Below are 25,909 nucleotides of genomic sequence, written 5' to 3' on the forward strand. Positions count from 1 at the left end.
ATTCTTCTCATTTTATAGATGAGAGATCTGTGTTTCAGAAAGGTGAAATGTCATGCCTACTGAGTCCATATCCGCTAGTGACAGAACCCTAATCAGCTACTCTGACTCAAGTTCAGTCTTCTTTTACTGTGCCACACTTTAATGTTCAATTTTTTCTTCTTTGACAAAAAGTTTACTTTGGGGGAAACTATGTAATGGATTTAGCCCTTGACAATGCAACTTCAGAATTAAGATCGATATGTCTTTATTACCGAAAACAAAAGCAGTTCTTTACTGGATGTTGTATGTCTATAATTGAATATAACCATCTGCTTCCCTTGTATAACTTATTTTAAAAATCAGTTAACTTTTATTAACTTAACATAGGATTAAAGGTTTTGTTTTGTTTCAGGTAGTTTGTCCCTTTATTACAGACCTATTTCACTTAAATGGTATGTTCCTGAAATGTTCTTTGAAATCTTTAGTCACATTTATCAATCAGTTTTTTATAGTTTGAATTGTGTTTAGGTTCATTTTATCTTCATTTTGATTTAACATTTTTGCCAACAATGTAGTGGGGGGGGGTGTTCCTCCCCAAACATACTTCTCCATAGAGTTAATCTTCTCTCAGGAGATATAGCCTGCATTAAGAATAGCTATAATTTGAAAGAATTATGTAGAAATTTTTTTTGATATTTTAATAACTTATTTAACTGTTTTTATTAGGCCTTTCCTTCCACCACCACCCCCCAAGGCAATTGGGGTTAAATGACTTTCCTAGGGTCACACGGCTAGGAAGTGTCAAGTGTCTGAGGTCAGATTTGAACTCGGGTCCTCCTGATTTCAGGGATGGTGCTCTATTCATAGCACAACCTAGCTGCCTCTACTAGGCAATTTTTAAAATAAATACACTTACATAAGTTTAAAAGATATGTTACCAGTATGTGAAGCTTATGTACTATTTTTTCAGAATATTCATTTCACTTTGTACTATCTTACCATTTCCCATTCCAATTCCACTTTTTACATCTCCCTCAAGAAAACTTAAATCATATACAGAAAATCATGAAGTGTTATGTTTGTCTAGGTTTTATCAGAAATTAGAGAAGTTGGTTTCATTAGAGATGTAAGTGAAAAAATATTTTATTTTTTTAATAGTGTGTGTAAAAAATTAAAAGTAACATAGCATATTTCATTTCTCTAAATATGAAGTATTACTTCACTACTACTACTAGCTTTTTTCCTTCTAGCAAAGTATGTCTTTCTTTCTTTTTTGTGGGGGGGGGGGGAAACCATTTTAGCAAGAAACAAGGCTAATCTTACTACTGGGATTAAATCCTCTGTCTTGACATTTGGGGTTTTCTTAATTTGGTCATCTTTCAAATGATTTTGAAAATCTCATGAAAAAAATCATTTTTCTTTACTTTGAACTCTATTTTCTAACTCTTTCACTGTATCAGTATACTTCAGCAGTTCTTATTTCTTATTTAAGGAGTGGCAAAACATGAATTCTGGAAACTTCATGAATGCCAGGCTTCATAATAGGCATGCTGCAGCTTATCTCCATTGTAAATATGTCTAGTTATTACTTTTCCAGGGTCTCTTGACAGTTACTTTTTGTCATTCTGGAATGATTGGGTTTGGGACAGATAACAATGAAAGTGTATATATGGAGAAAAGGCAAAAGTTCTACACAGCTCATTTTTAATTCTCCCTAAAAACTTGTTTGGCCCATGTTCCTTTATGCTCCAAGTTCATTTTTCTTTAGCAAGTATGAAAAATATTTTAGGATCAGCATGGTTTTTGAAAGGCCAAGATAGGTTGTTCCCAGCCGAGAATTTCCAAGTCATTCAGATCCAGCAGTTTCAATATCATTCTGCTACTCCCATCTTACCCTCAAACCTCGAAGGGATATGTGATAAGGGTTTGTAGAATATAAGCATTGCCAGGAAAATATCGATTGTTCTACTGTGCACAAAACAACACATTTTGAAGTGAGCCTAATTCACTTGATTTACCCACCACTATCATTTCTCTGTGGGGTAAATCTAAACCAAGACAATAGAACATAATAGAATTTAAAAAGGGAATTCTTGTTCCTGAAATGAATTTGCTATATTCTAAAGTAAGAAAAATCTTTTCATCTGTTTCTCAAAAACATTGTGATCACATCTCACTGAAATTAAATGTATTTTTGAGGGTTTTTTTTTAGGAGGGGGCTGTCTTCCCTATCTTTTAGAGAATGTAGAAGCATCTCAGTGGCTTGAAAGACATATATCTAAACAAAAGATGTCTGTTGCCAGTAACACCATCAAGGATCTGATTATCTTGAAGCCTCATCATAATTAGTTTGGATGTGAGGTATAAAAAGATACTCTTCAAACTATTGGGTTTGGCAGTCAAATAAGCTCTGACATCCTCTACTTAGTTTCCAATTATTCAGAACGACAGTGCTGAAAACTTCAGCATAACACTGAAAACATACACATTATTTCCTATCAGCTATCTTATGTTGAAAATCTTGAAGTGGCTTAGTAAAATAGTTGTGAGTAACTTATATGTTCCAAGATAATCTCCCTAAATATCAAAGAAAAATATCCTAAATTAAGTTTTTCCTACAGCCAAGCTTTTGGGATTCCAGGTGAGAGAAGTTTGCAAAGGCATGTAAATAACTTGCACTTCTAAGAAGCATTTCAAATAACTCTTTGGAACATTAGCTTTATTTATTTATTTAGTGTTTTTGCCCCATTACATGCAAAGCAAAAAAAAAAAAATTTTACATTAGTTTTTAAAATTTTTGAATTCTAGGTTTTTGCCCTTATCCCCCATCCACAATTAAGAAACCACATGTGAAGTTATGCAAAACATTTCCACACAAATCAAGTTGTGAAAGAAAATGTATATTTCCCACCCTAATGAAAATTAAATTAAGTCTGAGAGGGATTAAGGCTTTCGCTACTAAGTTTTATTGTCTTTTTATTCTTGCATCTCATTTAACTTTTAAGATTTTAAATTCTATGCTGTTTGATACATATGTTTAATATTATTGATGTTAATTAAGAATGTTGATATTAATATTATATGGTATATATTTGATTATAATACAGGTATTTGTAATAATGTATTTATTGTGTATGTATTATAATATTTGATACCAGTATTTATTTTTAGCAAAATGAAGTTTCCTTGTTTATCTCTTTTAATTAGGTCAGTTTTTCCTTGTGCTTTGTCTTAGATCATGATTGCTAGCTAGCCCCTTGCCTTTTTTACTTTACCTCAAGCATAATAGATTCTACTCCCATCTTTTAATTTAATTGTGTACATCCTTGTTGTATACAACTATACTGTATTACTTAAAACTATTGTATACAACATGTTATTGCATTCTGTTTTCTAATCCATTTGGCTATTCTCTTTTATTAAGTATGTTCATCTAATTCATACTGTTATCTTTGCTAATTGTGTTTCCTTCCATCCTTTTCTCTTATGTTTTCCTTCTCTTTTTTTCCTGTTCTCAAGAATTTGTTTTGCTTTTTCTCCTTTTTACTCCCCTATTCCCTTAATCCCTTTCCTTTCTATTTGACCATGCACAAGATATATTTCTGTTATGTATATTTTCCCCTCCTTTAAGTAGTTCACATGAGTGTGTGATTCAAATGTTGCATGCCCCCTCTGCCATTTCCTAATGTAAATTCCCTTTTTTGTACCCTGTTTATATGAGATTCTTTCTTTCTTCTCTGACCCCTTCTCCTAATATGTTCTTTTCTTACATTCTTTTGAGTTCATCAAAATATATTCAAGGTTCTTGGTCCAGTTAAATTCTCTCTCTCTCTCTGACCACTTGATACTGATAAGAGTTCTGTGGAGCAACATGATCACTTATTCATATAAAAATGTAAACAGTTTAACCTTAGTAACTTAGCATTTTTCACTATTTATCTTTTTATTCTTTTCTTGATTCCTGTTTGTATGGTGAATTTTCTACTCAGTTCTTGATTTTCATCAGGAATGTTTGCAAAATCTCTCTTTTGTTAATGGTTAAGGTTCCAGTTTTTTCTCCTGTAGAATTAAATTCAGTTTTGCTTGGTTCTAAACCTGCCTTTTGGAATATTGTGTTCCAAGCTCTCTACTCCCAGATAGTTGTAACTGTTAAGTCTTATGTTAATTTAACTCTGGCTAGTTGGTATTTGAATAATTCTGGTTGCTTTGATCTGATCAGAGCTCTGGTTTTTAGCTATTTTTGTTCCTGAGGGGAAAATAATTTAATTTTGAGGTTTCTTTTAAGAGGTAACTGGTATATATATATATATATATATATATATTTATTTATTTATTTTTTCGGTTTCTACTTTGTTCAAGAGATCTGGGCAGTTTACTTTAAGGATTTCTTGAAAAACTATGTCTTACTATTTTTTGTTGTTGTTTATGGCTTTTAAGTAGTACAGTAATTCTTAAATTATCTCTCCCCTCATCCATTTTGCCAGGTTAGCTGTTTTTTTCTATGAAATCATTAACATTTTCTTTTCTTCTTCTTCTTCTTCTTTTTTTTTTTTTTTTAACTTTATTATTTCTTGATGTTTTAGAAGATCATTAGCTTCCATTTGGCCAGTTCTAATTTTCAAGGCATTATAAGTTTTCTACCTCTTGTTCCAAGCTTTTAATTCTCCTTTCACATCATTTTCTCTAACTTCTACTTTTCCCATTTTTAGCTCTTTAAATATAAAAACAAAAACACTTGGTTTAACTTTTCTGGAATTCTTATGCAAGCTATCTTTTGTTCATAGATATTCTTGTCTTCGTATCTTGAGCTTCCCTGTAGCCATAATAGCTCTTTTTGGTATCATTCTTTTTTTGTTTACTCATTCTTCTAGTCTCCTTCTTGACTTTAGGGTTTTATGTTAGTTTTGGGTTCTGTGTGCATCTGAAGAGGATGTCTGGCCTGATCTGCTTTCATAACTCAGTGATGTGAGGTGAGGTGTGTATACTCTGTTTTCCTATCAAGTTCCTGACCATATTGAGGTCTTTCTGCTTGTCATAGGGACTACTATGCCTATTAGCCAACTCTCCACGTTCATAGTGACTAAACTACTGGCTCTCCTGACCTGGCTATTTAATCACAGGCTTACAAACTGGACTAAAGGATAGAATTGAGGGTTACCATTCCTGGGATCAGAATCATATAGCTGTAGTTTGCTTTCAAAACTCATTTCCTTTCTTATTACTCTGTTAGGATTCATGACTCTTTTTGCCCTGGATCTGTCTAGAAGTTGTGCTAGGCAGACTAGTCTAAAATGCTTCCTCCCACTCTGCCTTCTGTCTTAGCAAAGGGTTTTGTAGCCCATTAATAACAATCTCTTTCAATTGATTGACCAAGACAACTTTGATTAGAGAGTTCCATTATTATTTCAAGTTCATTCTCAAACAAAATCTGTCTTTCTTGAGTGCTTTGTTTTACAAATGCAGTATATTAGCCATTTAGTTTCTGAGATATATATATATAGAGATAGATATAGACAGATAAATATACAGAGAGAGAGAGACATATACACACACACACATATATCTGTGTGTGATTTTCCTTTTCTGTATAGTTCATTTTGTGTTTGTGTATGTGTGCTTTTGTGTTAAATGTTTAAATTATTCTCTTGATAGCTAGTTGGCACAGTTTACAGAGTGCTAGACTTGAAGTGAAGAAGAACTCGTTCTGAATCCAGCCTCAGACACTAAACTAGCTATGTGACCTTAGGCAAATCCCTTAATCTCTCTGTGCTTGACTTGCCTCATCTGTAATATGAGGGTGATATTAGCACTACCTTCCAGAGTTGTTGTCAATATAAAATATAATTGCAAGCCTCAAAGCATTGTATTAATACTGGCCATTATTAATTACTTGGACATTAAATTGAATTGCAAACGTGAGGTTCAGCCTTTTCTTTGAAAATGTATTTATTTTAGATTCTTGCCTAACCTCTTTTTTGCACTTGTGAATTTTGCTTTTCACATTAGAGCTTACCTGATCATAAGGAAAAGAGATCCAATAGCTCCTTCAGAAATGCAAGGAAACATCCCCAAGTCATCATCTAAAAGTGAGCTGGTGATTTTAGAACTTTGAGATAAGACATACCTGGCTTTTTAGATATAAGGTTAAGACTCAGGGGTAGAAACCAGTTATGGTTGCTCCATTTTAGGAGAAAAATCATTAAAAGAAAATAATTTTCTATTTACCTATGAAAATCATATAAGTATTAAATCTGTGCTTAATGAATGACCTTTAATATACCACATCTTATCAAAAAGATGATCTTGTAAAACAAAATTTAGTTAAAAAGTGAAGGCAACATTTTTCAAAAATGATGCCCAAAATTTGCATATTTCTCTCAATAAATTGGCCTTTTCCTAATGCTGGGTAGAATCTGACCTATATTCTTTCTTTCTCCCTTGCCCTCACCACAAATTGATTGACTTCTTTGAGTTCCTTCTCAAATCAAAATACAATATAATGTTCACTTTTGGTACAGAGACTAATCAGATCTAATTTGGTCACTTCTTCCCCAAATAGCCTTTTATGGAGGCTGAATTTTGTTTTATTATGCTATCTATCTTCCTTTCAAAAACCTGTTGCCTTCAAGCATTCAGCATTCTGTCTTAGTGTAATGTTAGTAATTATGGAAACAGACAGTTGTTATTCTCATATTGTGTTAAAATTTGCAAGCATAACCCGAAAAGAATTGGAAAGCACTGACTGATTTAGCTGATGAAATTATGCATGCTTTGTTCTTATTTCTCAGAGCACAATTGCTTTATGTCTTTAACTTTGTTGTTTTGTTTTCAATTTTGTCTGATTCTTTGGACCCTGTTTTGGGTTTTCTTGGCAAAGACACTTTGCCATTTCCTTATTTTATAGATAAAGTGCATTTTACAGATGAAGAAACTGAAGCAAACAGGGTTAAGTGACTTATCCAGGGTCACACAAATAGCAAGGGTCTGAATCTGGATTTGAACTTAGGAATATGAGTTTCCATTGTGCCATCAGTGGATATATCTTTTATCTAGGTGAAAACAGATTCTTTCCTTTCCTGTTTTCCTCAAAGGCTTTGCTTTTAGATTGTTTTTGATAAGTTACATACTTTTATTGATCCCAAGCTTCCAATAAAAGCAAAGAACCATCTTGTAATATTAACATTTCATTTGGTGTCACTATATGGAAGCAAACATAAAATACAATAAGTGCCAAAGAATGAAAACAGTGGGGATTTGAAGGGCTATTATACACTAATATGTATGAGAATCTCCCAAGAGAAAAGAATAACAGTACTAAAGAATTTTCTGAAAGAATCTTATGTGGAGAAAATGAAAGCTGCTAAGTGTCAAAATGTCAGGCAAGTCAAGAAGTGTTCTAGCACCTCAGGTGAGCTCCTTGTGGTGACTTCCTGTGAGAGCTGGGACAAATGTAGAAAGGATAAGCAGGCCTAAATGGGTTGTCACTTGCAAAGTTGGAGGGAACTCCCTAATGGATTTGAAAACAGCCATTTGAGTGAGAATCATAAAAAAGTTTGATTGAAGGGACCCTTAAGAATCCCTTTTTTCCGGTCCTTTACTTTTATAGATAAGGAAATAGGCCTCAAAGGTGAGATGATATTTGCTTGGGTACAGATCATTGTGCTGGAATAGGTACTGAGGGAGATGGACAGTAGAAGAGATAGAATCTGGTTTTATGAGATTATACAATCTAGTAGAGGACTACAAAACAGGTATCTGTGTTATACAAGAGATTGTGTGATAAGCATGTTAAAGAGGCATTGAAGAAAGCTCCATATTCTGAGGTCTGAGATTTAAGTTAAGTGACAAATAAGAGTAATTTATTCCTAAACTTCCAGAGAATACTTGTTAGTCAAAAAGCATTGTTGAGTATTTACTAAGCACTGGGGGTACAAAGAAGGCAAAAGCATTTCCTGTTCTTAAGGAGTTCATCTTTTCTTTGGGGAAAGAAAATGCAAATAGGTACATGCAAGATACATAGTAGTCAATATTTGGTTTATTAAATGTCTTTTGTGTGCAAAGCACAGTCTGCTAAATGCTAGAGAGAGAGCCTCAGACATTTATTGGCCTACTACCTCCAGACAAGTCAATTAATCCCAATTGCCTTCCTCTTCCAAAAAAAGAGAAAAATGAAGCATAAAGAGGTTGGCTCTCATTTTGAGCTCTAAGAAATAATAAAGATTTTACAGACAATTCTAGCAATATTTAACCAAGTTTTTTTTTTTTTTTTTTTTAATTATTTTTAATAAAAATTTTATGCATAGGTAATTTTCCAGCATGGACAATTGCAAAACCTTTTGTTTCAACTTTTCCCCTCCTTCTCCCTGCCCCTCCCCCCAGATGGCAGGTTGACCAATACATGTTAAATATGTTAAAGTATAGTTTAACCAAGTTTTTAATCTCAAAGGATAATAATAGTAGCTAGCATTTTTAAAGCACTTTATAGTCTAAGGCGGCAAGTATTATCACCATTTTATAGATTAAAAACTAAAGACAAGGTAAATGATTTGCCTAACTTCACAGAATTAATGACTGAGACAAGATTTAAACTCAGATCATGATTGTTTTCAAAGGGCAACATTAATAATTTCAAGAAACTTGAGTATTCTAGTCCTAATGTTTCCATTAATTTGTTTATGCTTGGTAACTTCACATAATTAGACTTTTTTCCTCATCTGTAAAATGAAAGGCTTGGAAATGGTGGTCTCCAAGGATGCATCTAGTTCTAATATCTTTGATTATAAAGTAATTCACACTTTGGCTCGAGGGACCTTGAGGGTAGGGATAGGGGAATTTTGTTTTCATATGTATAGGTTTATGACATTTTGCCTTCACCTGAGTATGCAGTTAATGTACATTCCATGGGCTTATGTTACAATAATAAGTATAGGCACAATAATCATAGGATTCAGATTTTTCTAATTGTAAGCATTACTCAGTTTAGTAAACATATTCAGCACTTGTCTTTTTCATAATATTGTTACAACAGTAAAAAAGAAAACAAGTGATCTTCAGACTTAATACAATAGCTTCTTAGTTCCTGTATCCTGATTTGGGGCATAAAAATTAGATAAGAAATAAAATGATTTTTTATAACTTTAATCACATATTTTGGTTCCTAGGGAGAAAGTTAATCGTGCATTAACTGATTAAGTATGAGTTCCAACTTTTTAGTTACTTGGAATTTTCCTAGGTATTTTCTAGGGATATTCCTATAATCCACATTTATAAAGTACCTCGTGGGTACAAAATTAATACCTTTTCATTTAATATTATTACAGCCCTTTGAGAAAGGTAGTGGAAGTAATTAACCACTTATTTGTTTTGGGTTTTTTTGCTGAGGCAATTGGGGTTATGTGCCCAGAGTCACACAGATAGGAAATGATACATATCTAAGGACACATTTGAATTCAGGTCCTCCTAACTTCAAGGCTGGTGCTCTAACCACTGAGCCATCTAGCTGCCCCTAACCACTTAAATTTTACACAAGACAATAGACTTAGAGAAGAATGATTTGTTCAGGGTCAAATAGCCAGTAAGTGGCACAACCAGGATTTAATACCATGTCCTTCTGACTTTAAATCCTGTGTTTTCACTTATTTTAGCTAAAAGCAATCTGTGTAGCCAGATTGTTCTCAGGAAGGAAATTTTTGATGTTTGACTTAAAAGCAACTGTTTCTAGTAACTTCCAGAACTGACTGGTAGTTACCAATCAAGTCTCTTCGTTAGGAGGTTTGTAAATAACGTGTCTATAGACACCTCTGGATATTAGGCCAAAATTTATTTTTCTAATAGTTTTTTCCAGTTTTCCTTTAAAAAAAAAAATCAGCTTTGCAAAGACTAATAAGTTTGTTACTGTGAGAACTGCCTAGCAGCTTTCCCCCCCCCATACTGGAATCTTAGCAATTTGTCCAAAACTCATGCCATTTTGAATTAGCAAAATTAGCAAGATTGAACCAACAACCCAGCCCTTTATCCAGTATACTATGCTGCCTCTTGATATCTTTTTTCAATGAGTGTAAAAATACCCAATTATATTGTTTACCCAGCATTATTAGATTTTTTTTAAGGCAAAACATGGGCCAATTATTGAAGGGGGGGGGGGGAACATGTATTTGCTATTTTTCTAGCTCCATTATAGAGTTCATGATGATTCCTATCTGTACAAAGAAATAGTATTCATATCCTTGAATGTTTTATTGCTTTATCAATAAAGGAAGGTGATTCTTTTGCTAATCACAACTGTGCCCTAAGACATTCCAAGTTGGAGCTAGGGCCTAAAATTTTTAATAAGGTTTTGACTTAATTCTCTGTTTTACAGTATTTAAAAACATTTAGTACCTTTGGAATGGGCAGGGAAAGTCAGAAGAGCAAAGTGATTGGCTTAAGGAGAGGTCAAATTGGCTACACTTTGATTTTCTGTCTTCTTGCCTTCTGCTTCCTACCCCTAGGTCTTCCTCTCTCCAATGTCATTTTCTTTAGATTTGGTTTTATAATGTCAAAACTTGTGATATTGTTTAGATTCTTATATTTTAGACATTTTTAAAGTTGAGTAGATAGCTATGCTTCCACAGATACTTGAGTGAGTAGAATAAAATGCTTTGGTATAATTTAATTGTAGTTTTGACTTAGCTTCAATGTAAGTAAATGTGAAGCATAATTGAGAGGTGTCCTATTTGTTTTTATTATCAAAATAAAAGTAAATTAAGATCTAAATGATTTTGATATATAAAAAGATTAGAAAGTTGATGAAAGATTAAGAAAGTAGAAAAATAAGATTTTATCCTAAAACAACTGGACTTATAACTCTTACTTTTGAATATTGCAAAGAATTGGTTTAATTTTAGAAATGGGAAGAAAATATTTCTGGTAGAGGACTATTTGGAATTCCACAATTTACCCCAATTCCTTCTGTCTAATAATGGAATATATGTTTTGTTTTGTTTTTTAATTTCATCTATGTTTAACAAGTTGAAGAAAACTACTGAGGAACTGAATGAAGCTTTGGCAGCAAAAGAAGAGATTGCACAGAGGTGCCATGAATTAGATATGCAGGTAAGGAGTCTAGTGCATACACCATCAATTTTTTTTCTTTTTTTTTTTCCCCAATAGTATTTTATTTTTCCAGATATGAAAGATAGTTTTCAATATTCATTTTTGTAAAACTTTGTGTTTTCTCTCTCTCCCCCTTATCTCCTTCTTCCCCAAGACAGCAAACAATATGATATAGTTTAAATATTTGTAACTCTTTTAAACTGTTATGTTATGAAAGAAAAAATCAAATCAAAAGGGAAAAAAATAAGCAAACAACAATAACAACAAAAAAGTTGAAAATGCTATGCTTTAATCCACATTCAGTCTCTGTAGTTTTCTCTCTGGATGCTGGTGGCATTTTCCATCTCAAATCTGTTGGAATTGCCTTGAATCACCACATTGTTGAAGAAACTTAGTTGAACATCACATAATCTTGTTACTTTGTACAGTGTTCTTTTGGTTCTGCTCATTTTACTCAACATCAGTTCATGTAAGTCTTTCCAGGCCTCTCTGAAATCATCCTGCTGATCGTTTCTTAAAGAACGATAATATTCAGCCATTTTCCAGCTGATAGGCATCCACTCAGTTTCCAATTCCTTGCCACTACAAAAAGGGCTGCCACAAACATTTTGCACATATGGGTCCCTTTTCCTCCAAAGATCTCTTTGGGATACAAACCTAGTAGAGACACTGCTGGATCAAAGGTATGCACAGTCTGATAGCCCTTTGGACATAGTTCCTAATTGCTTTCCAGAATGGTTTATATCAACTATTATGAAAACATTGTGGCAATGCTTTGAATTAGCTCTAATGAACATTGGGTGGAAGTTACCAAAAGTTTGCTTTAGATTTGATATTAGAAAAAACTTCCTAACAGATAGAGCTATCCAGAAATAGAGTATGCTGTTTCAGGATCTTATGGGTTCCCCACATCTAGTGTTCACTGGAAGTCTTTAAGCAAATCCTCAGAAACCATTTATGAATGTTGTAAAGCAATTTCTTTTCCAGAATTAGGTTTGGCCAAGTGATTTCTAAAGTCTCTTCCAATTTTGAGATTCTGTAATTGGCAGTCTTATCCCTGTGTAATATACTTTTATCTTTTTCTTCCCTGGGAGAAGACATTTCTACTTCAATGGAATGAAATTCTCCCTACCTTCTATTCATCTTATTCAATAAAAGTATCTCATTTTACTCTCACATTAACCCTAAGATGTATATGATACTATTCCCATTTTGCAAGTGAGAAAACTGAAATTTAGGAAGGCTAAATGACCTGCCTATATTCACATAGCTAAAAATTTCTGAAACATGACTTGAACTCGGGTCTTCCTGATTGCAAGTCTAACATTCTGTCCAACAAACAAACCATCTGGCTACCACTACATTAATTGAACTACTCCATTAAAACTGATCTCAGCATTGTTAGTTACTGATGCTACTGCAAGTGATTATACAGCTTCATAGGTGGTCTTCTGATAACCATGTAGTCTAATAGAAGACACTTTAGACTTAAGTGAAGACAAGTTCAGATTCAGGATGGATCTCATTAATAAGTACCCAGATATATGACCATGGACAAATTATTTAACCTCTCAGCTTCAGTTTCCTTACAAAATCAGGTATCATGTACCCTATTAAAATTTTTCTTCTCCTGGGTCAATATCCCTGGTTCATTCGTTCTATTCTTATATGACATATTCTTCAGACTTCTCACCATGTTGTCATAATGATGGCACAGTTGCAATTTATATCAAAATTCCTATTTACTTCAATAGGTTGCAGCATTGCAAGAAGAAAAAAGTAGTTTACTTGCAGAAAATCAGATATTAATGGAAAGATTGAACCAATCTGATTCAATAGAGGATCCTAATAGTCCAGCTGGCCGAAGACATCTTCAGCTACAGACTCAATTAGAGCAGCTCCAAGAGGAAACATTCAGGTAAAAAAAAAAAAAAAAAGGAAGAGGGAAGGGGGTGTTTATTTGATCAGACTCAAGTTTTTTTATCTCTGTAGAGAACAAATGAATAGTATAGAATATTGTAGAAATTCAGAGGAAAATAATACATATAATAAGAAAATGTACAGGATACAATTAGGATCACTGTAGCAATTCAAATAAGTTCTCCCTAGCTTCCACTTCTTTCATTTAGTGTGAAATATCTCTCATGAGTTACTGTGTTATAATTCACATATCATTATTAATGAGGGGGAAAAGAAACTTTAAAGAGGTTTATTTTTAAATATTCACAGCTCTTTGAGGATGGGAGTAGAATGCTACAGGCCTGCAAATATACATATGAATTGGGCTACTAATATAGCAGTTCTACAGACTAGGGTGATGTGGTTATTACAAAGGTGACTTCTCAGTTTTCCTACTTTGTATAGGAAGGCTCCTTTCTTTGGGGGTATTCTAGAATGTTAATTCATAGAAGAAAGAATGTATTCTGAAAACTCATCTTCCAGATTTCACTTTGGAATCTTGAGTAGTGATTTGTTATAGGTGATCTTATGTCATGGAGTTGTTGGGATTTTGGGAGGGAGGGTTTTTTTTTTGCTGAGACAATTGAGGTTAAGTGACTTTCTCAGGGTCACACAGCTAGGGAGTGTCAAGTGTCTTGAGACCAGATTTGAATTCAGGTCGTTCTGTATGTTTTTAAAAGTAAAAGCAAAAGCAAGGGAGGAGAAGCAGAAGAGTGGTTTGAAATTTTCCAAGTGAAGAAGTGAATGTAACCCAGGTTACTTATACCTTCGGAATCTAATACTTAATGTGCAACAAGAAAATGGTATTTACACACATATATTGTATCTAGGTTATATTGTAACACATGTAAAATGTATGGAATTGCCTGTCATTGGGGGGAGGGAGTGGAGAGAAGGGGGGGATAATTTGGAAAGCTGAATACAAGGGATAATGTTATAAAAAAAAAATTACTCATGCATATATACTGTGGGGAAAAAAATTCTAAATAAAAAAAAAGAAAAGAAATTTTCCAAGTGAAGAATTGTTAGAGACTTTCATGGAATTCTTAATATGAAATATGGTACTTCATATTTCAAAAGTTAAAAACTTCCAAAATATTTTGGAGGTAAAAACCGCATTTATTGATATGATTTTATATAATGTAATAGAATATAATATAGCTTTATCTGTAAATGAATATATTTGGTAGTAAACAGTATTGATTTATTTACATTTCTCAGAGTAAGGAAACATGGCCACATCTAGTAAACAAAACCATATCCTTATGCACATTAGAAGGAAAAAAGATTAGATTTATTAAATTATTAATTATTTTAAAAGATTAGATTATTAGAAGGAAAAAAAATTATAAAGATCAAATGTTGATGAAAACATTTTAGCCATTATATTGGTCTCTACACAAGGTCACAGATATGCAAAATTTGTCATGTATCATGGTTTCAGGATGCCATCATGCACAGTAACAGCATTTATCATACTCCCATTAAAGAATGGGCTTTCTCCTTTCTTTTTTATCCTTTTGGGAATTGTGCTACATTTTATTTCAGTTCCTAAAAGAGTTTCTTGTTCTTAGCCATCAATACAACAGTAAGATCGTTTTCAAATTCTCTACTGTACATATTTGTCCAACCAAATTGAGATAAGTTCAATTCAACATTTATTAAGTATTTTATATAAGACGCTATATTGAGCATTCAGATTCAAAAATGGCATTTCCTGGACTCATTTTACAATGTGAGTAAAATCTGCATTTATGTAGTGGAGATTGAAAGGTATTGTAAAATGGTCTGTACCTCCCCCCACCCTTAAAAAAAAAGAGGCACCATGATACATTGGAAAGAACCCTGAATTTTTAGTCAAACTTGTATTCAAATATCAGCTCTGTTATTTACTATGGGGTTTTAGGTAAAACATTTATCCTCTCTGGACCTCAGTTTCCTCCTCATCCATCATCAGTGATAGCATTGGACTGATTACTTAAGGTCTCTTAAATCTGTTCAATAATTTATTAATAATTTATTAAGCACCTACTTTGTGTCAAGCACTGGGGATTCAGATAAGAAAAAAGAATCCTTCTAGAAGCTTAAAATCTAATAGAAGACTCACAAAAGGGAAAAATAATGAATAAATCCTCAAATTTCATCTAAAGTATGGGCCAGATTTAATCATTAATTTTCTACCTTTTATAGATATATCTATGCCCCTTATAAATGTAAGTGTATTTTTATAGATGTTACCTGGCTCTGCCAAGATTTCTAGGTTATGTGTTTTATAACAAAATCGATGAAATGGCCTGTGAGCCTTGTGTAAAGGACCTAAGGAGATTACCTTTATCAGTCCTTGTTCCAGGGAAGATTCGTCTTTAAACCTAGGTTCAAATCCCAGCTCTTAATTTTTATTAACTTCATGATCATGGGCAGATCACTTAATCTCTTCTCTCCCCTCCGTCCCCGATCTTAGTTTCTTACTTGTAAGATAGGAATAATAATATAATAGTCCGACAAGGGTTTTGAAAATAATAATTGACAGTGCTTTAAAGTTTCTATAGGACTTTATGTACATTATCTCATTTAAGCCTCATAACAATTTTGTTAAGTGAGTCAGTTATCACAGTTTAACACACAAAGAAACTGAGGTGACCTAGTTAGTAAGTTTAGCCAGATGCAGAATTTGAGCTCAGTTCTAAATCCAGTCCTTTTCATTACCATTAGTGATAAAAGTGTCAAAAAATTTGTTTCCCAAACCTAGGATTCATCTGGGTTCAAGTCCTATCTCTTACCCGTATTATTTACATGGCTCTGGGCAAGACACATAAGACATTGGTGTCTTGTAAGATAAAAGTAGCATGTTACTAGAGGAAGTTTACTGAGGGATTTTTTTATCCCTATCCCATAATACGTAACAGAATTAATAGTAAATTCTAGCATTATTTCAACCTTATTGTTGCTTCTATAGTGTCTGAATAAAATTTTAAATAATTTTTAAATTAAAAATAATTTAAATTGTTTCTGTCTTGAGTTTTCATTGTAAAGCAAATAAAAGTTTTATGCAGCTAGACATATAGTAAACTATAAGTGCTAGTGTTACAAATATAAGCAAAATGAAAAATTGTCCCTGCTCTCAAGGAGCTTACATTCTAAAGGGGGAAGAATATACATAAAAGGACACTGAAAAACTGGAGAGGAAGAAGACAAAGTATGGGCTAGAGAATCATAAGCACCCTGAAGGGAAATGAAACATGACCAGTTTGGGACCCATATCCAGAATGGAGATTCAGGAAAAAGACTAACCAGTGAGAGAAGGGTACCATCATGATAGAGATGTATCAAGATTAGAAGGCAGCCAGTGGTGAAGTCCAGAGTGTTAAAAGAAAGGAAATATTTTCTTTGCACTAGGTATCTATATTTTTTGTTAATATATACTGTTCTTTATAAATATATATGCCCTTTGGATTCATCCTTAGACACCTGAATCCTAATTCTAGAATGCCCTTAAACATGTATGTTTGGGAAATGAATGTAAACGGTTATTTTTACCTTCTGAATCCAATTCTTCCTGTGCAACAAAAAAAATTCGGTTCTACACACATATACTGTATCTAGAATATACTGTAATATATTTAACATATATAAGAGTGCTTGCCATCTGGGGGAGGGGGGAGGGGGAGGAAGGGAAAAAATCTGAATAGAAGTAAGTGCAAGGGATAATGTTGTAAAAAATTACCCATGCATATGTACTGTCAAAAAATGTTATAATTATAAAATAAAATAAAAATTAAAACAAAAAAAAAAAGTTCTTAACCCATGGGGTCATGACTCCATATAGAGTCACTTAATTGAATATGGTGGTCCCCGAAAATTGGTCAACAGTAAAAAAAAAAAAAAAAAAAAACCCAAACAAAAAAAAACTATCAAATATTCCACCAAGATTTAATTATTTAGACAAAACACAAATATCATTAGTATTCTAATTTGATTTCATCTTTTATAAAGGGTAGAAAATTATATTTATAGCAAAGAATTGCTTTAAAATAAATTTATTTATGGTTCATTGATTTGTATGCCTATTTTATATCCTGCATACCTGGAATCAAATAAAAAAAATTGTGAGTGGAAAAAAAAAAAAAACATGTATGTTATAGTGGTACTCTGATTTCATAATTTTGATTCTATCAGTTACATTATGACTCAGTAGTTAAAATATTGCATTATCTTCATGTAACTTAAAGGGAACAATTTGAAGATAAAACATATCTTTATATTTTTCTTAAGGACAATTTCTGTTACAAATAAATTAAAGTTTTGAAATAAATAAATAAAATATTGTTAAACATCTAACTTTTAAACATATATATTCTGGTATTTGAGAGCAATAATTTATTTTCACTGGTCTAAATCCTTTTTGTTTCAGTGGCATCTCTTTTCAGGTGAAGGAATAAGAATGTCATCATTAACCATCATTAACATACTCTAGCAGGGAGAGATCTGAGGGAGGATATTTTTTTTCCTTCATTTCATGCTTAGTAAATGTTGAATTAAATTATAGTTTTCTAATATGATCAAAAGAAATTTGTGTAGTAAATAGTGTTTATTTTGTCTTGATTTCCAGACTAGAAGCAGCCAAAGATGATTATCGAATACGCTGTGAAGAATTGGACAAAGAAATCTCTGAACTCCGGCAACAAAATGAAGAACTAACCACTTTGGCAGATGAAGCTCAGTCTTTAAAAGATGAAATAGATGTTCTTCGGTAAGCAGCATTTTTCAATCCCGTTTGAAACTTAAAATCTTTTAGTCAGTTGGGATCTTGCCCAATTATCAAGGTTTATTCGTTGACTTTATAAATACTCATTGTTGGGGAGCATTCTAGATTTGGATCTGGCCTGGGGAAATAAAAAAGCATTTGACAGTTCCCTAGATTTTGTATAGAAGTAAAGAGACACATCTAAAACACTTAGAAAGTAATCACAGCATTTTGGAATTAAACTTGGTATGATAGCCAAGAAAAAGAAAGTTTATAAAACCTTAGACTGCATTGAGATGTGTATAAAACCCCAGAATAAAGAGAAAATCAAATCAATTTTCTATTTTGTAGTTTATTCTATTCTCTATCATCTTCAATATGTTGTAAAATTGCTTAAGCCATATTTCTTATTTCTGAGTTAAGTTCAGAATTCAAAGACTATATTTATAGATATATAGCAATTTAAGGAGATCTGCTACCTCACTAAAAATCCTTACAAGATGCAGATCGGCATCAGGCAGAATGTTCTCTCTTCAGTGCTTGCCATCCTTCAAGAAGGTCTTCATTGTTATCACTGCAGCTAACAGTACAGGTGGACATCGCCAATGAGCTTGCCAGAGCCACAAAATGGAAGGAGTATTAATGCTAGTCCGGCCTTCCTGACCTACATCCAGTCATGTTGTTATACATCATTTATGGTACTTCAGACTTTGTAACCAGTCAGTACTTTATGCTTCCCCAGTCTGTTCTCTTGTCCTTCCTCCTTCCTAAAATTATAGGAAGGCTAGTAAACCTTACTTTATAGTGTTATGACACAATGAAGGGTCAAAAGACCTCTTATATTAGTCATTTTTAGCCTTGCCAATAAGTTACTGTGCTTAGAACTTTGTGCCTCCGTTTAACTTTAATTTCAAAAGTGAAAGGTGATAATGCCTGTGTCCCCTCTCTTGGCTTCATCAGCTCTGGGAATGTGTCTTCCATTATCTACGTTCTAAGAAGGCCATTGATAAATCATAGAGCGTCCAAGAGACGGATGCCAATGTTGAAAGTTTTTTAGTCTATTATGTATGATGGAGTAACTGAAGATGTTTAGCCAGGATAGGAAGTGCTTCTAGGAGGCCTGTTAACTTTAGCTATCTAGCTGTAACATGAAATAGTATCTTATTAAGAGGACAACACTATGACCAGTGAGTGGAAATTGTAAAAGGCACATATTTATCTTCCATAAAAAGAGAACCTTCCTAGTACTGAGTAAAACTGAGGTGGGCTCCCTAATGAAGGAGCATGTTTTTCACACTGGAGGGGGGGGAGGATTCCAAGCAAAGGCTAAATAACTACTTATGGGTGTATTTATCTTGGAGGGGATTATTTTTCAAGTTCTGAAAACCTGAGATCACTGAGAGCCCTTTCCAAGTCTGAAATTCTGTAATCAAGATTCTGGGTGGTTCAGATAAGGGAAAGATTAACATATATCTGATTTTTTTTAATTCCCAATTTCACCAGGCATTCTTCTGATAAAGTGGCTAAACTTGAAGGCCAAGTAGAATCATATAAAAAGAAACTAGAAGATCTTGGTGATTTGAGGCGTCAGGTGAAACTCTTAGAGGAGAAGAACACAATGTACATGCAGAACACTGTAAGTCTAGAGGAGGAGTTAAGGAAAGCCAACGCAGCTCGCAGTCAGCTTGAAACATATAAGAGACAGGTGAGAGGTTATTCTTTTATATTGGTTAAATTTGCTATTTTATCACAGTGCCCATTTTCAAGACATTTCTTCTAAATTTTTTAAAAATGTGTTGTCCTCTAGGAGATGACTATCAACCACTACATAGAATTCCCAATACCTCTATTTTTGTCCCCCTGCATTTTTGATTTCCTTCACAGGCTAATTATATGCTATTTCAAAGTCCGATTCTTTTTGTACAGCAAAACAACTGTTTGGACACATATATTGAATACATATATTGTATTTAATTTATACTTTAACATAGGTAACATGTATTGGTCAACCTGCCATCTAGGGGAGAGGGGTGGGGGGAAGGAGGGGAAAAATTGGAACAAAAGGCTTGGCAATTGTCAGTGCTGTAAAATTACCCATGCATATATCTTGTAAATAAAAAGCTATAATAATTTTTTTTAAATGTGTTTTACCTGATTTAATTCTAGTGCTCATTTGCATGGCTCTATATTGGATAGATTTTTTAAAAATTCTGGTTATTAGGTAAAATTGAATCTGCCCAGTAAATTCTTACACCCAGACCTCTTCTATTACCTTGTGCTGGTTAGCTGTCTGTGAGGCATTAGGTAGATTAAATCCAGTTTTTCAGCTTCATTATTCATTTAAGTTTCAGGCAACATAGTGTACTAATAATGACAATTCTATATATTTATATTTAATCTCTAAAAGCTTATATATTTCCTTGTTGTCCCACCCATTAGACTGCAGCTCCTTTTGAGCAAGACTTATTTAATTGATTATATTTATATCCTCAGCACCCAGCACAGTAAGTACTCAAAGATCAATTGATTAATTGACATCCTTTTAATGGTTCATTGTTCACAAAGCATTTTGCAAACATTCTTATTTGGGCCTTATAATGTTATTCCCATTTTAGGGAATGGCTTGGGAATTGGGTTAAGTACTATTGTTTCTGGAAAGGAAATATTGATTGATTAATTTCCCTGTGGATCAATATTAATTTGCCCATAATCACATACTACATGTGCAACACAACAGCAAGCCTCTCTGAGCTTCAGTTTTATCATTTTTAAAATAGTAATAATATTATATGCCACCACCTAAGTCAGCAAGGTTTTGTTTTTTTTTTTTTTTTTTTTAAATGAGGCTGGGGTTAAGTGACTTGCCCAGGGTCACACAGCTAGGAAGTGTTAAGTGTCTGAGATCACATTTGAACTCGGATCCTCCTGAATTCAGGGCTGGTGCTCTATCCACTACGCCACCTAGCTGCCCCAGCAAGGTATTTTTAAGGAAAGTTTTGTAAGCCTCAAAGCATTATGAAAAGTGAACCATTATTGAAAATATAATTAGAACAATAAATAAAGCTTCCTAAAGGGTCTCTTAGAGAAAATAATTATGTTGACCTATTTCTCCAATGCATTTCGTTTAAATCAGACTCTCTGTACACATTTGATTGAGAAATAATATTTAAAAAGATATGTGTATGTATAGTTCTCTTTTTAAATAATTTTTATTGTTATTATTAATAACATCCTATTTCTGTAACAGGTAGTAGAACTACAAAATAGATTATCTGAAGAATCAAAGAAAGCAGATAAATTAGATTTTGAATATAAACGACTGAAAGAAAAAGTGGACAGTCTTCAAAAAGAAAAGGACGTGAGTAAAAATTGTGATTATTCTTATAAATTGAAGCAACTTGGCATGATGATTAGAATGTGAAGTTGGAATCAGGAATATCTAGATTGAATTCTGCCTTTGTCACTTAATTATATGATCCCAGGCAAACCACTTCTCTGGGACTAACCTGTCAGGTCATTGTTTTTAATCTTAGTCTAAAGCAGCCATTCTCAAAGTATAGTCCAAAAACCCCAAAGAGTCCCAGACATAAGGTAAGTCAAAAGTATTTCAATATTTATGATAAGAAATTCTTTTTTTATTATTATTATAATACTCCTCTCTTTTCCAACTGCATTTCTCTGTGAGGCCTGATTTTCTAATGTATTTCAAGCAAAACAACATTGCAAAAAATTGGATGCAGAAGCACATACAAGAAATTAGCATCTATTAAGCCAGAACTTAAAGAAATGTGGGAAAATATGTAAGACTTGTACAACTCTTCTCACTTTTTGTGTATGTTAACATTTAATAGATTTTTTCTAATATTAGTTTTGGTTTTTAATGAAAGTAGGTATTGACAGGCATAGCTTATAAACAAGCTCTTTCAAGGTCCTCAGTTATTTGAAGTTTATATTTTATTTTTTGTTTTATTGTTTTGTTTGGAGGCAATCAGAGTAAAGTGAATTGGCCCAGGGTCACACAGCTAGTAAGGGTCTGATGCAGGATTTTAACTCAGGTCCTCCTGACTCCAGAGTCAGTGCTGTATCTACTGTGTCATCTAGCTGCTCCACCTCCATAATTTTTAAGTTTGTTAAAGGGGCCTGAAGCCACATTCATTTAATGAATTAAAAATATTAAACATTTATAATGTGCAATTTACTATGCTAAGACTTGGGATACACATATAAAAGTATGAAAAAGTTCCTGTCCTCAAGAATCCTAATGGGGGAAGACCACAGTGTGTGTGTGTGTGTGTGTGTGTGTGTGTGTGTGTGTGTGTTTCCCTAGGGAGTTATGGGTATATCATATTTCATAGGTCAGTCCTTTTTCCCAAAGGTATTAATTGTTTGGTTGCTGTGCCTGGAGCAAGAAATGGGCAGGGCTATGGTTTTTGCATAGTTGTTGTATAGAGCCAGATAACCTGGATATAAGACTTGATAGGATGTGAACCAAAGCTTGGTCTTGGGGCTGGCTAACATTTGTAGTTTGTACTGGCCTATTCCCTAATCAGGAGTTTCAAATCAGGAACTGGACCATGGATTCTCTATAATAGCTCCAGGTTTGGAGAAATGGGATAATGGTAACAGAACAGATGATAAGAAAAACATTTCTAATAGAGTATATAATTTTATTTTATCACTTAAAGAAGCATATTGTTTTTACTTTCAAAATCTATTGATGATTTTATTTTTTTATGTTTAATTTTCATTTCTTTCTATTTACTTACCTCTGAAAAATTAAGATCATTTATAGGAAATTTTCTGATAAACTTGATCAAGAATCCCTTGAATAATAAAATTAATTTAATTGGGAATCTCCCCATGTTTTCTCACTTGAGGCTCTTAAAATCATGTCCAGAAGATTTCTTTCTCTCATATATTAGCTCAAGCCCTCAACAAATTGCTCTTCTATTCTACAGATGAAATAAACTAAACTCAGTTTTTCTCCTTTTCTTCTCATCTTATTTCTCTCTGACCCCAGGTCCTTAGTAGCTGGATAGGTCATGTGGAGAGACATTAATTGGAGAGGGCCTAAAATATTGTAAACTGTGGAGAATTCAGGCTACTCCCAGTGGCAAGCTAAGAAAAGCTGAAAGGATTATCTCTCCTTAAGTGAGTCTTTATTCAGTTGCCCCTTTTTTTAACTTTAGAAATTTAGCCTATCTTATTGAAGGTTCATTAAGAACTGCCTGCTTTATGACAGCAAGTTCATTCTCCCTCGAAAAACCTTGTGCTCCAGATTCCCCCATCCCCCAAAAGGCAAGTAATCCAATATAGGTTAAACACTCATAATTCTTCTAAACATATTTCCACATTTACTTACTATGCTGCACAAGAAAAATAGGTCAGGGGAGGAGGGAGGAAGCAAAAAAACAAAAAAAAAAGTAAAAATACTATGTTGTGATCTACATTCAGTCTCTATAATCCTTTCTCTGGATACATATGACTCTTGCTGATGGAGTGAAGGGAAAATTTCTAGGGAAACTATAACAGTAATTCTGAGGCTCCCTGACCTTAGGAGTGCTATTGTTTTAACAATCTGTCAATGATTCTAAAGCCTCCTGGCCTTAGGAATAATAGTATAGTCCTATAAATATTGTTGACTGTCAGATAAACAATTTGTTGGTCAGTGATAGCTAAGTTCCTGAATAGTGAATAGTGAATAGTGAATAGACTACTCACCTACCTGTAAGCTTTAAAACTAGCAAATAAGTAATATGAAGCTATAGTCTCTCTAACTTATTCTATAAATTTATCTTCTTGCTCTTGGTTCTCTGCTAAATCCTTTTGGAACAGCCCGCTTCAGTTGGCGTTACAATTATAATAAATTTTGCCTCTTGACTTGGAGATGGGTTCAAGTCTAAAAATTTTTTTGTGACATCTCACAATACCAGTTTGGAACCCCAACCTCATCGTTGAAAAGAGTCAAGTTCATCACAATTGATCATCCATAATCTTTTTGCTGTGTACAATGTTCTCCTGGTTCTACTCACTTCACTTAGCATCATGTAATTCTCTCCAGAGTTTTCTGAAACCAGCCTGCTTATCATTTCTTATAGAACAATAATATTCCATAACATTCATATACTATAATTTATTTTCAGCCATTCCCCAACTGATGGGCATTCACTCAGTTTTCAGTTTTCAATTCCTTGTCACTACAAAAAAAGGCTGGTACAAACATTTTTGCACATATGGGTTCTTTTCCTTTTTTTAGGATCTCTTTGGGTTACAGATCCAGTAGAATCACTACTGGATCAAAAAGTTTAGTTCACTAGCCTTTGGGGCATAGTTCCAAATTGCTCTCCAGAATGATTGTGTCAGTTCACAGCTCTACCAACAATGTATTCGTGTCCCAGCTTTCCTATATCCCTTTGAGCACTTATCATCTTTTCCTGTCATCTTAGCCAATCTGAGGTATGGAATTGTCTTAATTCGCATTTCTCTAATCAATAGTGATTTAGAAGGAAACCATGGCTTCTTGATTTGGCAATGGTTTGAGGCTACAAATTCTTTTGAGACACCTTGGCCTTAAACACCAATATATTTGGCACAGGAGAGTCCTAAGATCCCATGTATTTGGAGATTTGATGCTTCTGCACCCCCATACCTCATCAGCTCTACTATGATTATTTTTCCTCATTATGAAAATGCCTTTTTTCCTTTCTACAGTTTCTTCTAAACTTCTATCTGCATTGGCATTTTCCCAGGCCTAATGCTGATTTCTAACGTAAAAAGTAATAAAATTCTCTTGCTTTTAATTCATAGCAATTTTTGCTAATTTTATCTAGGAACTGTTGACTAGAAATAAAAGGCCAGAACAATTGACATCAAAGTGAGCAAAGTGATAAGGAGCCACAATAACAAAAACATTTGTTAAATCAGGGAGGGAAAATGTTTCCAATATTAATTTTCACTTATATGGACCATGCTACCAAGCATTAAAAATGTTGTCAAACAAGTTATTGATTACAATATCTTACAAATTGATATAGTACTTTAAGATATCTTAACTTTTGTCATTTCTTATTTTAAACATTAAAAACACTAAGAAATTTGCTTGTTTAAAAGACTTTAGGGTCCAATTTTTTTTTTTTTCTTATAAAAACTAATTCCAACCAAAAAGAAAACAGGGTTTTATTTTTCCTTAAGTGTTAGAACAACAATAAAATAAGGACCAGTGAGAAACTTATTTTGACTTTTTGGTTTCAGACTTATTTCTTATTTATAAATGTAACTAAAATTACATTCAAGAGCGGCACTTATAACTCATTATTTATAAAAGAATCAAAGTTACTGAAATATTGTATCTAAGCATTCCATAAATCATTATTATAATTGCTTTGACATTAGCAATATCAAAAGACTATTATGTCAGTTCATTCAACTTTATAAAAACTCTTGCCCATGGATTGAAGAGTTGTAATTCTTATTTCTTCAGATTTAATGAATGAATGAAAAAACATTGTACCATAGTGAACTATATGCTAAGTGCTATCAATAACAATACAAAAGCTAGATAGTCCCAGCATGTGATAGCTTAGCATAATAACATAACACATATAAGTGATAGGGAGGAGGGGATATTTTAATTTAAGAAGTGATAGAGATAGAAGTATAGTTTTTTCTTATTATTATTTGTCCTTTGTTTTCAAAGAGGACCATAACATCAGGGAAGTGATGCTATAACATGCCAGTAAATTAGATTTCAGTGAGAGAGGGCTGTGCAAGGTCACCTGTCTCACTTTCCCCTCTAGAGCCATATGGGTCCAGTGGCCACATAAAGATCAAGAGGACTGGAGATGACCCTGGATGCAGTGGGAGACTTTGGGCTTTTTAAGCTGAGGTCTTCAATTAGTCTCAGTTTGACTGATGCGTACCAATTCAGTGCTTAAAGCTAAGTAATAATTGAGGCAAAAAATCTTCTTTCACCTCACCCCCCCCTTAAAAAACTTTAAGCACATAGAGCTTGGCCTAGGACCTATTGTTGGCCAATTAGAATCAGATTGGTTTTGGTTTAAGGCCTGATCCTTAAGAAAGAAAACTAGCCAGTAAACCCCAAAATATCAGAATGAAAAAGGGGGGGGAAGTCTC

At 33.4% G+C, this 25,909-nt stretch overlaps 1 protein-coding gene across 2 annotated transcripts in view; it reads left to right on the forward strand.

Annotated features, from left to right (window-relative positions):
* Positions 1-25,909, forward strand: part of HOOK3 (hook microtubule tethering protein 3) — a 97,931-nt gene that overhangs the window by 50,946 nt on the left and 21,076 nt on the right. For both annotated transcript variants that reach the window (XM_074287386.1, XM_074287387.1), the window contains exons 8-12: positions 10,990-11,073; positions 12,828-12,991; positions 17,642-17,782; positions 19,280-19,481; positions 21,024-21,134. In XM_074287386.1, coding sequence (XP_074143487.1) covers positions 10,990-11,073; positions 12,828-12,991; positions 17,642-17,782; positions 19,280-19,481; positions 21,024-21,134 — 702 coding nt within the window. The remainder of the gene's footprint in view (positions 1-10,989; positions 11,074-12,827; positions 12,992-17,641; positions 17,783-19,279; positions 19,482-21,023; positions 21,135-25,909) is intronic.

Source organism: Sminthopsis crassicaudata, chromosome 2 (genome assembly GCF_048593235.1).
Source record: "Sminthopsis crassicaudata isolate SCR6 chromosome 2, ASM4859323v1, whole genome shotgun sequence".
NCBI classification, from domain to species: domain Eukaryota; kingdom Metazoa; phylum Chordata; class Mammalia; order Dasyuromorphia; family Dasyuridae; genus Sminthopsis; species Sminthopsis crassicaudata.